This window comes from Peromyscus leucopus, chromosome X (assembly GCF_004664715.2).
Source record: "Peromyscus leucopus breed LL Stock chromosome X, UCI_PerLeu_2.1, whole genome shotgun sequence".
Lineage (NCBI taxonomy): Eukaryota > Metazoa > Chordata > Mammalia > Rodentia > Cricetidae > Peromyscus > Peromyscus leucopus.
Genome location: NC_051083.1, coordinates 102,864,956 through 102,880,795, shown reverse-complemented (window position 1 = coordinate 102,880,795; position 15,840 = coordinate 102,864,956). Strand labels below are relative to the sequence as shown.

Below are 15,840 nucleotides of genomic sequence, written 5' to 3'. Positions count from 1 at the left end.
CAGAGTGAGTGTCAGCCCACCCTCAGCTACAGAGACTCAGTCTCAACAAACAAACAAACAAACAAACAAGCAAGCAAAGCAAGCAAACAGAGTTCAGGTGCAGCTTGATTTAATTTGCCAAAATATACCATTAACATCTCCGTGCTACATAAGGTTTTTCTGACATAATTAAAATTATGGGTACCATTTGTATCTCCGGTATTGTCTAGTTAACACAGTTCACTTTTCTCAAGTCATGGTATTCAAATATGCTCTCTTAAATTTTAAACATATTTTAGATACTGATTACTGACAAAGTTTAAGGTATCAAGCAAAAATACTAAGGTGTTTTGTATTTAAACACCTTAGTTAAAATTTGAGACATCTCCTTAAAATTTTAGAAAACTTTTGAGGTATTCAGTGGCAAAATTGTCCCTTTACTGCTGTTGTAATAGTGCTCTATGGGAAAAGCATCACAAAATGAACTTTTAATAAAAAAATCAATAATTGCATAAAGGTAGCAAGTTAAGCCTTAAAGCAGGCTTAATGATGGGCCAGACTTGATCTTTGTAGCTGAAGTCCTATCCATTTTGTGAAGGATCATTTCTTTCTGGAAATCACTGCATATAAAAAGCAAATGGCAAATAATACATAGATCTAAACTGTTAAGCAATATCAACATTTGAAATTCCTCTTTTGAGAACTTAGATTAGCTTATAAATAACTTTCACAAAGTTGACAGCCTATGCTTGCTAGTGTTACAACCATAAAAATAAGACATTTTAAAATCCTAATGTCAAAGTCATACAGAATTAATGCATAATTCAAATAATAATTTCTTACTTTAGACCACGAAAGATCAAGGAGATCAGCAGTATGCCCTTTATATTTGCAAAATGGCCGTTGCCGAAATGGTGCATTTTTGTCATCTGGGTCTTCATCAGTTCCGCTACATACCTAGTTAGACATAAAATAAACTTTACAACTGGGATGTAATGCTATCTGAACAGAACTTCAGACTTTTCCCACCCAAAGCAGACTCCCCTGTTTATGCTTATCTACTACTTACCACCTTTCTCTCTCCGTGCAGTAACAAACTAGAAGCACTGCTGGAGCAATATACCATGCTATCATATCTTTCCCCATCGAAAAGAGCCCTTTCTTTGGCCTTTTCTTAGCATCCGTTTCTTCAGGAGAAGTGGGCCAGCTCAAGCGGTTGAGTCATGACTAGGCTAAACTTCTTTAACATTAGCTTACTCCATTTCCCAAGAATGACTAGTTTAGCCACAGGGTGTGTTCAACAGAGCTCACTTACGAGACTTTCCCCTTTTTGCCCTTGGAACATTGTCTCCAAGTGACATTTAAGACAGTAGCTGCCCTTTTACGGCCATAAGGCAGGGAAAGGCCCAAGACAAAAGAAAGTGAAAAGCAGAAAATTGGTGGGATTCTGTGTCCCTGATGATACTTCTGAGCTAACTAACCCTGGGAAACCTTACCTCAACTCACTTCCTCATTACTTAAGGCATTTTTAGTTAGGTTTCTATCATTTGACAGAAGTGTGTAGAAAATTAAAAAAATTAGTTAGTGAATGCTTTGTGTATTCATCGTCAGAATGAATCCTAGCAACTTTTTGAAATAGGAATTAGCACTATGAATATGAAGACATTAAGAAAAACCCTGTAGGTCCAAATAACACATTGGAAGGTCACATAACCACCTGTGAACAAGAGACTCAAGGCAGGATATAAGTTATCTAACTCCTTTTTTTTTTTTGTTTTTGTTTTTGTTTTTGTTTTTTGAGACAAGAGTTTCTCTGTGTAGCCTGGAATTCACAGAGGTCCACCTGCCTCTGACTCCCGAGTGCTGGGATTAAAGGAGTGTGACCACTACCCAGCAGTTCTCTCTCTACTGGTTTAGAGCATGTAGCATGAAACAAAATACGGAGTGTCAGCTAAGCCTTTCATGTTTAGGAAAGAGTAGCTAGGATGAGGATGGAGACAAAAATTCACAAAACTATAAAAAGATATTAAGTTAGAAAGGTACTTTGAGACCACTTCATGAAGGATCTCAAACTTGTAGCTCCAAAGTCTTGGTGGTAGAAGGCCATGGAGAACCAATATAGAATTCTGAAAAGGAAAAAGTAACATGATCTGACCGAAACTTTAGAAAGAAAACTGAACAATGTCAAACACTGTTTGGATGAAGCAAATGGATAGGAAGAACAATAACTTTAAGAAGGATGGCTTGACTTCCAATCCAAGTCTAGGAGGAGCTGAGCTGGCTTTGACCTGAAAGCCTCCCCCCTAAGGACTAACTTTCACAGTTTAGGAAATTGCGATGCAAGCTGCCGAGAGAGACAAGCAATCTGAGAAGCCTATGAACCACAACAATAAGTACTATGGGATATCCCTAAAACTGTAATAGTGGCATTCGTATCTTGGCAGTAAACAACAACTATAATTGGATGTAAGGCCTACTCAACGGGAGGGAACTCATGCCTGGTATTAGAAACCTATCTAACTACCTGGGGCTAGTGAGGTCATGGATCTTAGAAGAGAAACTACTACTGCCACTTTACTAAACCAGCACAATTTTTAATTGCATCCTAAATACTTATCCTTATACCCACAGATAAGTGTAGCTCCCAGCCCTCACCAAAGAAGCTTCTGTTCACAACAGGCAGAGACCATTACAGAAAATCACAACAGGTCCAAATGCAGAGAAAAACTGGTCAGATGGTGCACAGCCCCAATGGCTATATCGACAACACAACTACTACACCTAAGACTTAGGGAACGTCGAGGAAGAGGGAGCAGAAAGATTTTAAGAGCCAGAGGACCAGGATAGCTGCTGTGAGACTGTGTCTCCTAGAAATGACAGAGAAGCTTCATCCATGATACCTCTACTATATGGCTATCTAAACAAGACTGGAACAAAGAGAGCACCAAAAGACATGCAATGAGGAAGTGGGAAATGTCATTGGATCCCACCACAGGACAAACAACTATAGGCAACTAACAGATATTGAGAGAGGGAGAAATAGTTTTCTCCCAAGGGATGAGCCCCCCTAATTGCCTATACAATAACAAGTGCTCAGCACTGAATTCATGTACACATAAGCAACACTAACCATACACTGTGATATTAATATATTTACCTGAGTATGTGTGTGTGCGTGTGTGTGTGTGTGTGTGTGTGTGTGTGAGAGAGAGAGAGAGAGAGAGACAGAGAGAGACAGAGACAGAGACAGAGACAGAGAGAAAAAGAGAGAAAGAGAGAGAGAGAATTAAAAAGAGGCCAGGAATTTGAGAGGAAACAATGTGTGTGTATGGGGGGGGTTGGAAGAAGGAAAGGGAATGTAATTTTATATATATATATATATATTTGGTTTTTCGAGACAGGGTTTCTCTGTGTAGCTTTGCGCCTTTCCTGAAACTCACTTGGTAGCCCAGGCTGGCCTCGAACTCACAGAGATCCACCTGGCTCTGCCTCCCGAGTGCTGGGATTAAAGGCTTGGCCACCACCGCCCGGCTATGTAATTATATTTTAATAATAAAAATCATCAAAATATTAAAACATAGGAAAAATGAGAGCTTGAACTAGGACAGTAGCCATGGGGTAGAAAAGAAAGCAACAACTATTATTTGTCTATACTGGAGGCTTGATTTTTGAGGTTGGGGATGGAATCCAGGGGCCTCATGCATGCTAGACAAGGGCTCTTAATATTGTACTATACTTCCAGCCCTACAGAGAACTTCCAAAGTTTGTAAGAAAATCTTCACAGGAACCATGCAGGCAGACCAGAAAACTGAGCTCTGGGCTTTTTACCAATCACTTCTAGATAACAACTTCTTCCCCAAATTTACTTCCAGATAGCGAGCCCTGATAAAAGACTTACCATTAATAGTCTTGCCCCATTACATAAAAGCCAACTTCTTGCTTAATAATTATTTATTTTTCATTAACTCCTAAACACAATATCCCTAAAAGTGATTCCAGGCCTTTTAAATTTTTTTTAAAAAAGATTTGTTTTATGTTATGACCATTTTGCCTACATGCATGTATGTATATCAAGTGTATGCCTATGCCTTGGAGGTCAGAAGAGGGTGTGAGGTCCTGTGGCACTGAAGTGTGGGATGGTTGTGAGCTACCATGTCGTCAGTGCAGAAAACTGAATCTACATCCTCTGTAAGAGCGACAAGTATTCTTAACCATCTGCCCAGCCCCCTGCCTCCTCCACACCACCAGATCTCTTTTTAAACATGCATTTTCTTCTCCCTGACTTTTTTGTGCTACTCTACCTCCAGTCTTCCAGTCTCTCAATATTTTTAATAATCTCTTTTTGGTTCTTCTGTGTAGCTTTGGCTGTTCTGGAACTCACTTTGTAGACCAGGCTGGTCTCAAACTCATATGTGCCTGCCTCTGCCTCCCGAGTGCTGGATTAAAGGTATGTGCCACCACACTAGCTCTATTTTTAATCATCTTATGCATGAGAAAAGTTTTTATGATGTGGAACTTTCTATTTGTGGTATTATACTGGTGCTAAAAATGTTCTAGATTTCAGATTTTAGACTGAAGATTAGGTATGTTCATCTGGTTTCTAGATGATTTAAAAATGTCTCCCTGGGCTGGAGCAATGTCCCAGAGGTTAAGAGCACTGGCTGCTCTTCCAGAGGATCTAGGTTTGTTCTCAGCATCCACATATTCTTGCAATGGTATATACTCATATCTCTGTTACTTAATTCTCCCCCTTGCCCACTGGCACTAGCTACCCCGGCTTGGATGCTATTTCTTGAACATAGTATACCTGCCTTGCAGCTATACTCCCTTCTAGGTATGAAGAGGATCACTTCCTTACCACCTTCAGATTTTACACAAATGACAAGCTTTGCTTGACATCTTACTTACTCTGGTACCTTGCTTAATCTTTTTCATTTTCCTCTATACAAAAGGATGAAATTGGAGTGCCCGGCTGTGGTGGCACATGCCTTTAGTCCCAGCACTCGGGAGGCAGAGGCAGAGGCAGAGGCAGAGGCAGAGGCAGAGGCAGAGGCAGAGGCAGAGGCAGAGGCAGAGGCAGAGGCAGAGGCAGAGGCAGAGGCAGGCAGATCTCTGTGAGATTGAGCCTAGCCTGGTCTGTTACACAGAGAAACCCTGTCTCGAAAAATCAAAGAAAAAATGAATTTGGACTGTTATTTTATACCATTCATAAAAGTCAATTAAAAATATATTAAAGAATTGACTATAAAGTCTACACAGTAAAACTGGAAAAACAAGGAAAAATCTTCTAGGCATTGGGTCTGGCAATGATTTATTAGCTATGCTACAAAAAAAAATCTGTAAAAGGAAAATGAGATGTGGGAGACTGAAGTAACCCTCCTTTATTCTCAGCTTTGGATTCTGCAATTTTGGACTCAAAAGAGAAACAGAACATTCATTATCATTTCATTACAGTATATTACTATAACCGTTCTATTTCATTATAATGTGTTATTAAATATTTTATGTCTAAATTTATAAATTAAACTTTATCATAGCTCTACATGTAAAAGAAAAATCATTGCAGATGTATGGTTTTGTTATACCCACTGAAAATTTTGGATCACATCTCCCCCCAAAAAGAAGACATCAAAGTAAAAAATTTTGCATGAAAAGTAAACAACCACCTGGCAGGCAGTGGTGGCACACATCTTTAATCTCAACACTTGTAGGCAGTCAGATCTCTGTGAGTTCAAGGCCAGCCTAGTCTACAAAGCAAGTTCCATGACAGTCAGGGCTACAAAGAGAAACCCTGTCTTGAAAACCAAGAAAGAAAAAACAACCAACCACATGAAATAGCAGCTACATAAATGGAGGAAACTATTTGTCATCAAAATATGCAAATTTATAAAGAACTCTACAACTGAACAGTAAAAAAGCTAAACTAAAATCAAATCAGGTAACTCAATTAGAAATGGTCCAAAGGTCCAATGTGGCTCAGAGTTAGAGTGGTTGCCTAGCAGCACGCACACAGACACACACACACACAGACACACACACACAGACACACACACAATGAAAGAAAGGAAAGAGAAAAAAGAAAAAAACAGTCAAAGGAACTGCCAGGCACGCTCCAAAGAAAACATACAAATCGTGAACAGGTATTCACAAAGGCATCCAACATCACTAATCATCAGGTTGATTTGATTTATTCCATTGCAAGTAAAAAAAAAAAAAAAAACAATGTATCTCCCTGCAGTTGTCATGATGGCTATCATAAAAAAAAATACAGCTATTACCCTGCAATCTACAATGGTGGCCTGCCTGCATGATATGATGGTGCAATAAAGGCACAAATGTAGTGGGAGTAACCAACCTGAGTGAGTCTCACCCAGGATAAAAACCACACTTAAGGGCAGGCCCCATGCCCAGAAGAAGATAGCAAACACAAAATGAACTCAATGGTACCTTTGGAGTTTTTGTTTTACACTGCATTGTTTGGGCATTTTTTTTTAACATTACTGGTCTTTTGCTGGTATATTAGGGTTTCTGGTTTTGTGTTTTTATAGGTTTTGCTTATGTGTGTATGTGTTTCTTATGCTTTTAAAAATCCTTTTGTAAAAAATTACTGGTTTGGTTTCTAAAGAGAGAGAGATAACATTGAATTGGATGGGTGGGAAAGTAGGGATGATCTGGGAGGAGTTGAGGGAGAGGACATTGTTATCAGAATATATTATATGAAAAAATTATTTTAGTAGAAAAACATTGGTAAGGGCTGGCAAGAAATTGGCGAAAATGTAACTCTATACACTACTGGTGGGAATGTCAATCAGTTCAGCCACCAGGAAAGGCAGTATGGAGATTTCTTAGAAAATTAAAAATAGAGCTCCTACGTGATCCAGTAATCCCACTTCCTGGTATACATCCAAAGGAATTAAAGTCAGAATCTAAAAGACTTGCACTCTCATGTTCACTGCAGCCAAGACATATGAGTAACCCAAATATCCAATGACAGAGGAATAGATAAAGTAAATGTGGCTTATACACATCGTAGAATATTATTTATTCGAAAAGGAAAATGCTGCCATTTATGATAACAAGAACAAGCTTAGAAGATAAGTAAAGTAAGCTAGATACAGAAGGGCAAATACTATATCATACCACATAAATGATAAATGTAACATAATATAGTTCCATTCACAGAAGCAGAATATGGTGGCTGCCAGGGATCAGGGGAAAGATAAACCAGATAGTATTATTCAAAGGGTATAAAATTTCAGTTATGCAAAATTAGCAAGTACTAGAGAGCACAGAACAACAATTATAGTAATAATACTGTATTATACACTTAAAAATGATAGTTCAAAATTTCTTATCACAAAAATTAATAAATAAGGAGAATGAAGAAACAACTGGAGTTAATGGGTAGGTTTTTTGGCATTCATTGTGTTTATGCTTTCATGGTTGGACATTTATCTCCAAACTCACCAAATAATATATGTTAAGTATATATGGCTTTTTGTATGTTATAACTCAATGAAGTAGCTTTAAAACTTAAACTTATTTATTACATTTGTTTGTGTATGTGTATGAGTACATGCAAGTCAGAGCACAAGTCATGGACATTAGTTCTTTCTTTCTAGTATGTGGGTCCTGGGAACCCAACTCAGGTCATCAGGCTTAGTGGGAAGCACCTTTACCTACTGAACCATTTTGATGGTCCTCAATAATGTGTCCTATAAAATTATATTCTTCCATATAATCTTCATAACATAGCTTTGTCTTATTTCTTTGTTTACTATTTCTTCGGTTCTTTAAATAGTGATTAATATGTGGTAGAAACTCAATAATCAATATTTTTGGACTGAATGAAGATAAGTCCCAGATATCGAGATGGCAACTAGTGTAGCATAATTCTTAAGAGCATAGGTTATAGAGATAGAGCTGGATACTAATTCTAATGCTATATTTATCAACTGTGAAACTGTTACTTAATATTTCAAAGCTCTTTCTTTATCTATAAATTAGTTATTAATAGCACTACAGTATAGATTTATAAAATGCCACATATACAAATGTCACACATTTTCTCAATTTCTTCTAGATTGATAGCTCCCTTTATTCAATTTCTTCATTCTAACGATCTATTCCCTCCCAAAAATTTTAGTGATCTATTCCCCTCCAAAATTTTAAGCAGCAGTTAACATGTTATTAATACTCATTGACATTCCACCAATTAAGTATATTGAACAAAAATTTACCCAAGAAAACACTAATTTCTAAGTAAAAAAAAGCACCCTTACAATTTATAGCATCAAGAAGAAATTTTACACAGAATCACCATATTACACTCTTGTCAGACTATGGATTCATAGAAACCGAGAAGACTAAAAGTCCATGCTAAAGTCAACACTACAAGTCTTTAAGCATTTAGACAGCAGGGCAAGCTAAGGATGTACCTCCCTTACACTTCCTGAGCTACTTTTGGGAATCAAGAGAAACATCATAGGAGTTGTAATCCTAGGCTTGGGAATACTACTAGGGAGTAGGTGAGTGATCTTGGCTCATCACTGCTGAACTGTACTCTATTTCACATGATGAGAAAACATGAAAAAGCACTTCAAAAGAGGTAAGACACCACAACCTTAAGCCAGACAAAATGATTATAAAAATGATCTCCACTGTGCTAATTGTGATCCACTGTATCTAGAGTTAGGTTAAGAAATAATTACAGACACCAAACCCCAAAAGACATGTAATAGAAGCCTCTTTTGGCTGTTTTGAGAAAGAATGAGAAATGTCAAAGCAATCTCAAATGACCTTTTCCTGAAAAATGATAGACCACTCAATTATTTCAGAAGAAAAAAATCAAATAGTATAAGAAAAATGATTAACTTTTTTATTAAAGAAGTTTAATAGTTCTCATTTTTTTTTTTTTTCGAGACAGGGTTTCTCTGTTTTGCGCCTTTCCTGGAACTCACTTTGGAGACCAGGCTGGCCTCGAACTCACAGATATCCGCCTGCCTCTGCATCCTGAGTGCTGGGACTAAAGGCGTGCGCCACCACTGCCCAGCAATAGTTCTCATTTATAATGTCTTGTATTCAATTAACATTGTAATTATACTTAGAGATCAGGGGTGGGGAGGCTAGACAGAAGTAGTTATGAATATATAAGCTGCTAAGCATATTCAAGACAGTCTTATGCAGTATAGGCTGTCTTTTCAAAGCAATAAATACCAAGAAGCTTTATAGTAAATTAAACTAATAAATAAACCCTTTTCCCTAAAGCAAAGCAGTTAAAATTGTCACTATGCATTAGTGAGTGAAGGTTTTAGAGAAAAAGTGGCCCATGAAGAATGGGCATAGTTTGAATAAAAAGAAAGGAGACTGGAAGCATCCAGATAAATTTAGAATAAAAGCACAGAAGCAGCATTTCAATGATAACTGTACACCTATTACATTCAGCATGGAGTAAGGTGTCAAGAATTAGTCCAAAGCCTAAATAGAAGGAAGATACGGTAAGCAATATAAATAGAAAAGTACATATGATATATTATAAAACACACTGAGTAATAATTTTGCCTGCTGGATTTAGGGAAACATTTAATAAGAGAACATAAGATATTTGAGCTGAATTCAGACAGGGCATTCTGGACAAAGCAAACACATGGGAAAAGATATCAATGTGAAAGAGTTAAATTTAGAACACAGACCAGCATGAAAAGTAAAACTCACAGATACCAGAGTATTATAACTGAGTTAGAAAGGCAATATGAGGCATTATTAAGAAGCATCTTTTTCCTGGAGGCAATAAAATGACATCAGAAGAATTTAACTATAGTTAAGTTATTAAATTATTATTTTAAAAATATTAAACCTGGATTGAGGGAAAGTGATTATGTTTTATTTAAGTATGCAACAGTAGGTTGGTACTTTGAATAATAATATTCACCATTTGGCAATCTTGAAGCATGATAATTTTTTACTTGGGAATACTAGTAGAAGAAAGACTTCTAATATTACATGTTAATTTTAAATAAACCTTGACAGAACTTATTTATAATTAAAAACTATTTCAGGGCATCAAACAAATCACAGAATTTAACAAAAGTAACCATAAAACTTGAACATACCCCTGTGTCTGTGTCCGATTTTGATGAGCTTAGACTTTCCTGAGATGGTGATGGTGACACACGGCCTAAAACCAGCACAGTAATTGTAAATAAAGCATATATGTATATTCACTAATCTACCAACAAAAACGAAATAATAACAGTCACAGAATAGAATACCCTAGAAAAACACATTTTCTAAATGTGAACTGTAACCACACAAGCACCCACATATTGTCTTTATCATTTTGATCAATTTGAATAAAACAGCTTAACCAGTTCCCTAAATTAGTAAACAAAGTATCATTTCATCTTCACTATTCATAGTGAACACATTGTTACTAACTACAAAAGGAGCAAGGGGAAATAACAGAAGACCAAGAAGTTCTCAGCTGAGGTCAGGTTTTAAAGGCAACTAAAACATTCTTTCTGCCTCACCAGGTAGAACAGGAAAAGCTCACTCACTATACAAGTAGCCCATTTTAACTTTATCTTGTCACATCATCAATGTACTATGGCATACATTAAGGACATTCATAAGGTTTTCTAAACAATAGAGGGTCCCCAGTACTGGTGGCACAGCACCATTATCTCAGATACTCATGAGGTTGAGGCAAGTAGATCTTAAGTTCAAGGCCTGCCTGAGCTACAAAGAGAGTTCAGGCCAGACTGGGTATCAGTGAGATACTGTTACTTGATAAGTTTCTTTTTTAAGTGGGAGGTGGATTGAGGTTGAGAATATAGCTTAATCATAGAGCTTAATGATAGTTGCTTGGTATACTTGAGGACCTAGGTTCAATTTCTAGTACCAAGAAATTCCCAAACAAAACAAAATATAGGGTCTAACTAGATAGTTGAATGAATGAGAAACTTCTGTGTTCTTTAAATTGGTGCTTCAATTGTATTCTATATTCTCACCAATGGTTAACTCTATTTTCTTTTCTCCCATTTCTTAACTTCTTATTTTCAACCTTAGATGATTAGGAAGGGGATGATTTGTGAATAAAGTTTGTTACATTAAAAATTACAAGAATGTTATCTCATAAAATCAGAGTCCCTACTTAATTAAATTCTTTATACTTTCTTAAATCATCACATAACAAGAATATTTTGTTTAGGCTTACCATATATTCATAGTATTTTGAGGTTGGTTTTATTTTGTCAGTTAACAATTTTTCAAATATCCATTGATTTCATATATCCACAAACTTAATTTACTTTTCATTGCTTTTTTAGCAACCTTTCTTTACTTTGTGAGTATATGTAGTATTATTATTTTTCCAGTTTAATTCAATCTTTCATTTTAATTTAGGATAGAACTGAAGGTTGCTAGGGGAAACCAAGTAATTTCTAACTGGTTAATAAAATTACATATTATACTAGAAAAGGCATATATCAAAAGCTTTGTGGTATTTTTTTCATTAGGTCCAGAGATTTTTGCTTATTGCTGTTTGCCTTATTTTTATTTTTTGAAACAGTCTTGCTAAATAAGCCAGATTAGCCTTGAATTCTGACCTTCTTGCCTCAGCCCTACAAAGAGTCGAGAAAATAGGTGCACAATACCATACCATGTAAATGCTAACTGGCTATTACGATAAGTAGTGGTTACTACAAATGACTGGCTAGCTAAAGAGAACAATACAGTTGAATATTCCTTATTAGATTTTGGAGCTTGTTGGATTTTTAAGTAATTGCATGGTCTTTATAAGTTCAGCATCCATAATCTGAAAAAATGAAATCTGAAATTCTCTAAAATTAGAAAACTTTGAGCATTTTCCCAATGTTTCATGAGTTTCAGATTACAAAGCATTTTGAATTTGGGAACTGAGGATTCTTAACATATATTGCACTTAAAATGCAAAAATTCCAGATTTATTTAGATATTTAAAGAAATGAAAAATACCTTCAGTATTGTATTTCATTCGCATATTGTTGAAATAGTCAAAAGCATTTTTTAAAGCCCATATCCTCACTATATTGTCTTGTCCAGCTGAGGCAAGTAATCGGCCACAGTGAGAAAATTTCATGGTCCAAACAGCTCCCTATGAAAACAGAAGGTTCAAAATGACTTTACAAGCTTCAGAGATGTTCCTTTAACCCAACCTTTAAAGTTATGCCACATTATCTACAGTAAGAGAACACTAACTTTCCTGACACGTCTCCTACCACAGGTGCAATGGTGCTAAAGTACCACAAAGGGAAGCCTTTAGAAGAAAGGTATGTTAGGATCGTTATCATTTCCCATAGTTTAACCTAAGAAATTTAAAACCCCAAACTATGTTCACATAGTAATAAAATAAGGGCTATTTTTGGTTGCATACATGCATGCATGTGTGTGGGCATGTGTGCAGAGGTCAGAGGGCAACCTCTGGTGCCATTTATGAGAGTCCCTAAGTGCCTAGAAATATTATTTAGAAAAGCACAAAGCACAGCTTGGAAACTTCAGTCCCTTAACTGAATATGAAGGGGGAAGAGAAAGCCCTTACATGTCACTAACAACCCCTACCAGGACTGAAAAGAACAAGGCCTAGCCTGCCTTAGCTGTGGTACCCATAGCATGAGATACTTCCAAGTACCTAAATAGTTTGGTCTTATTCTGCTTTCTTCTCTATAGTACATGACTACACTCTTTATAGAAACTGAAAACATTGGAGAAGTATATGTTCAGAAAAGTGTTAAAAAATAGCAGTTTTTACTAGGAAGGGCCAAATCCTATTCTAACAAATAAGATTATAACACAGATTTAGGTGTATTAAAAAGATTACCTGCCTATAGATTCTCAAGGAAGAAAGATTATGTAAGTTAGAAGCAACTGTTTATTTAAATAGCAATCATTTCCATAAAAGTCAAATACAGTTAAAAACAAAAACAAAAACAAAACACCATGATTTGGATCCCAATATAATGGGCTTTTTACTTAAGTAGAAAATAAAGGTGGGTTCAATATAGTATAAAAAAATTCAGTAAGTTCCAAAATGAAACCATTATAAAAATTAAAATACCGATGCATAATTTATTAGCACAAAAATTGCAATTTCAATGTAGCCACTATCTGCTGCTTATAGTCACTCTGTAGTTGAGGCAACATTTAGGCTTTATTTGATTCCCTGATCAAGGGCACAGCATAGTTTACCTAGGTTTGAGTTTCACTGCTATCTTCCTCATGTTCCTGGATTTGCAGAAACTACCTGCAACATAATCTGAGTATTTTTGTCTACACTGGTAGGCTTGATTTTTTTCTTTGCAGTGTTAGGGATCAGAGAGAGCCTCATACATATGAAGGAAACACTGAACCACAAAGCCACATCCCTAGTCTGGTACTTTTGAAATCTGAAAGAATATAAACTTCTACCTATCTCTATCTTGGCTGAACATTTTACTGTGGAAAACACATTGGGATTCTGAACATTTTTTTTCAAAGTGCTGGGGACTGAAAGCAGGAATTTATGTATGACATGCAAATGTTCTAAGTATCCCTAGCTCTGAAATACTTGTTTAAATTGTGATTGGGAATATTTAAAATATTTTTACAAGTGACAGACTATTTTCTAATTTAAGTGCTGTAAAGGTTGGCCTCTCTGCATATCTTTTTCTCAGTAATACAGCCTAGAGCTCATTTATTCCAAACCTCACTTTCATTTTGAAATTGGGTTGTCCTAGGTAGGTAGCATAGGCTGGCCTTGATCTCATTCATCTTCCTGCCTCAGCCTTCTGTGTGCTGGGATTATAGGCCCAAGAGATTATACTCAGCCTAAAACGTTACTCCTTAAACAATAATTCAGAGACAAATACTGCATTATCCATTCATTTAAATATATTAATATAAATTTACTGTTCTTGACTTTGATTAGCAAAATTACATACATTGGTAAAGATAAGCTAAATAGAAGCCTCAAAAAATACACTGCCAGTCATAAAAAACAAAATGGTTGCTTACCATATGTTCACCACTAAGATCTTGAACCACTTTGATCTGATCAAAATCATACGGTCCTTTGAAACCATGTGCTGCCTTGAATTTAACTGGTCTTGTATATGGCATTCCTTCATCATCACTTGATGAAGGGTCATCTTGATCAGTATGAAACACTGAAGACCAAAGCAACAAAATTCATCAATGGTTAATATATATCTAGTTACAATTTGTATTTTCAAATATATTGATCATCAAGTATACTTTTAGTAAATAGAGAAGCAAAATTTGTCTATTTCTATATAACATATTGGTTGAGAAAGTGGAGTCTGATGCTAGATTGGCTGAATTTAAATCCAGCTGTTATTTATAATCTGTATGACCATAGAGAAGTTACTCAACCTTTCTATGCTTTTCAGTTTTCTCGCCTATAAAGTGAGGATGATGATACTCACTTTACTGAGTTATGAGATTAAATTAGTTAATACTTGGGTTAATTCTTAGACGAGTATCTGGCATTGTGTGAGTACTAAATGCACTTATTAATAAAAACAAATGAGCAAAATAATGACAAAGGCACAGTGGGCTACAGTCTCTGAAAATTAAGAAAATCTATTTTTACATTATTTATTGTGCATACATGTGCATGCCATGAGGTGCATGTGGAGTCTGTTCTGTCATTCTACCACAGAGATTATAGGGATTGAACTCTGGCAGCAAGCTCCTTTATCCACTCAGCCATCTTGCTGGCCCCTAGTTGTTGTTTTGTTGTTGTTGTTGTCGTCATTGTGTGTGTGTGTGTGTGTGTGTGTGTGTGTGTGTGCGCGCGCGCACGTGCCTGGGTGAATGCACATGCCACAGCACAAGAGTAGAGATCAGAGGACATTGTTTTGAGAGTGGTTCTAGCCTTACACCTTCTTTGAAGCAGGGTCTCTCTTGTTTTCTTCTGCTGCTGTGTTACATGCTGCAGACTAGCTGGCCTGTGAACTTGAGGGCAATTCTCTCTCCATCTTCTATGTCATCATAAAGATATTGCCTTTACAGGTGCATACTATAGCATCTAGCTTTTTTTTTTCTTCGAGACAGGGTTTCTCTGTGTAGCTTTGCGCCTTTCCTGGATCACGCTCTGTAGACCAGGCTGGCCTCGAACTCACAAACATCCGACTGCCTCTGCCTCCCGAGTGCTGGGATTAAAGGCGTGCGCCACCACCGCCCGGTTTAGCATCTAGCTTTTACCTGAGTTCCAAGGAACCCCATTAGGCTTGCATGGCAAGAGCTTTTACCCAATGAAATAATTCCCTGGTCCCAAGTTTACCTAATTAAAAAAAAACAGTTTTAAAAGTCTGTTTATTATTACGGGCATGAGTGTTTTGCCTCCATGAATGTCTGTGTACTATGTGTGTGCCTGGTGCCCATGGAAGCCAGAAGAGGGTGTCAGATCCTCTGAAACTAGAGTTACATAAAGCTCTAGGCTACCATGAGAGTATTGGGAAATTATACATGGATTCTCTGGAAGATCCAGCCAGTGCTCTTAACCACTAAGTCATTTCTCTAGCTTCTTGAAAATATTTTTAAAAGCCAAAAAGATCCAGCCAGTGCTCTTATCCACTAAGTCATTTCTCTAGCTTCTTGAAAATATTTTTAAAAGCCAAAACAAATTTCTACCTAATCCTTGTACAGTAAATCCTTCAAGGCTGTTATAATCACAAAATACTAAGCCAATTCATACTTAAAATTATACATTTATCTTTCTTCATATTCGTAAAACTAAGTGAGACATTTGTGATTTATTGAAATACTAACATTGACTATAAAAATTTGTTATATTCACTGATACAGAGTGCTTCTTATAAATAA

At 36.5% G+C, this 15,840-nt stretch overlaps 1 protein-coding gene across 3 annotated transcripts in view; it reads right to left on the bottom strand.

Annotated features, from left to right (window-relative positions):
• The window catches only part of Wdr44 (WD repeat domain 44), a 99,404-nt gene that overhangs the window by 17,995 nt on the left and 65,569 nt on the right, over window positions 1-15,840 (bottom strand). For all 3 annotated transcript variants that reach the window (XM_037199301.1, XM_037199302.1, XM_028887296.2), the window contains 4 exons: window positions 14,008-14,159; window positions 11,974-12,112; window positions 10,092-10,156; window positions 823-936 (listed from right to left, as the gene is read on the bottom strand). In XM_037199301.1, coding sequence (XP_037055196.1) covers window positions 823-936; window positions 10,092-10,156; window positions 11,974-12,112; window positions 14,008-14,159 — 470 coding nt within the window. The remainder of the gene's footprint in view (window positions 1-822; window positions 937-10,091; window positions 10,157-11,973; window positions 12,113-14,007; window positions 14,160-15,840) is intronic.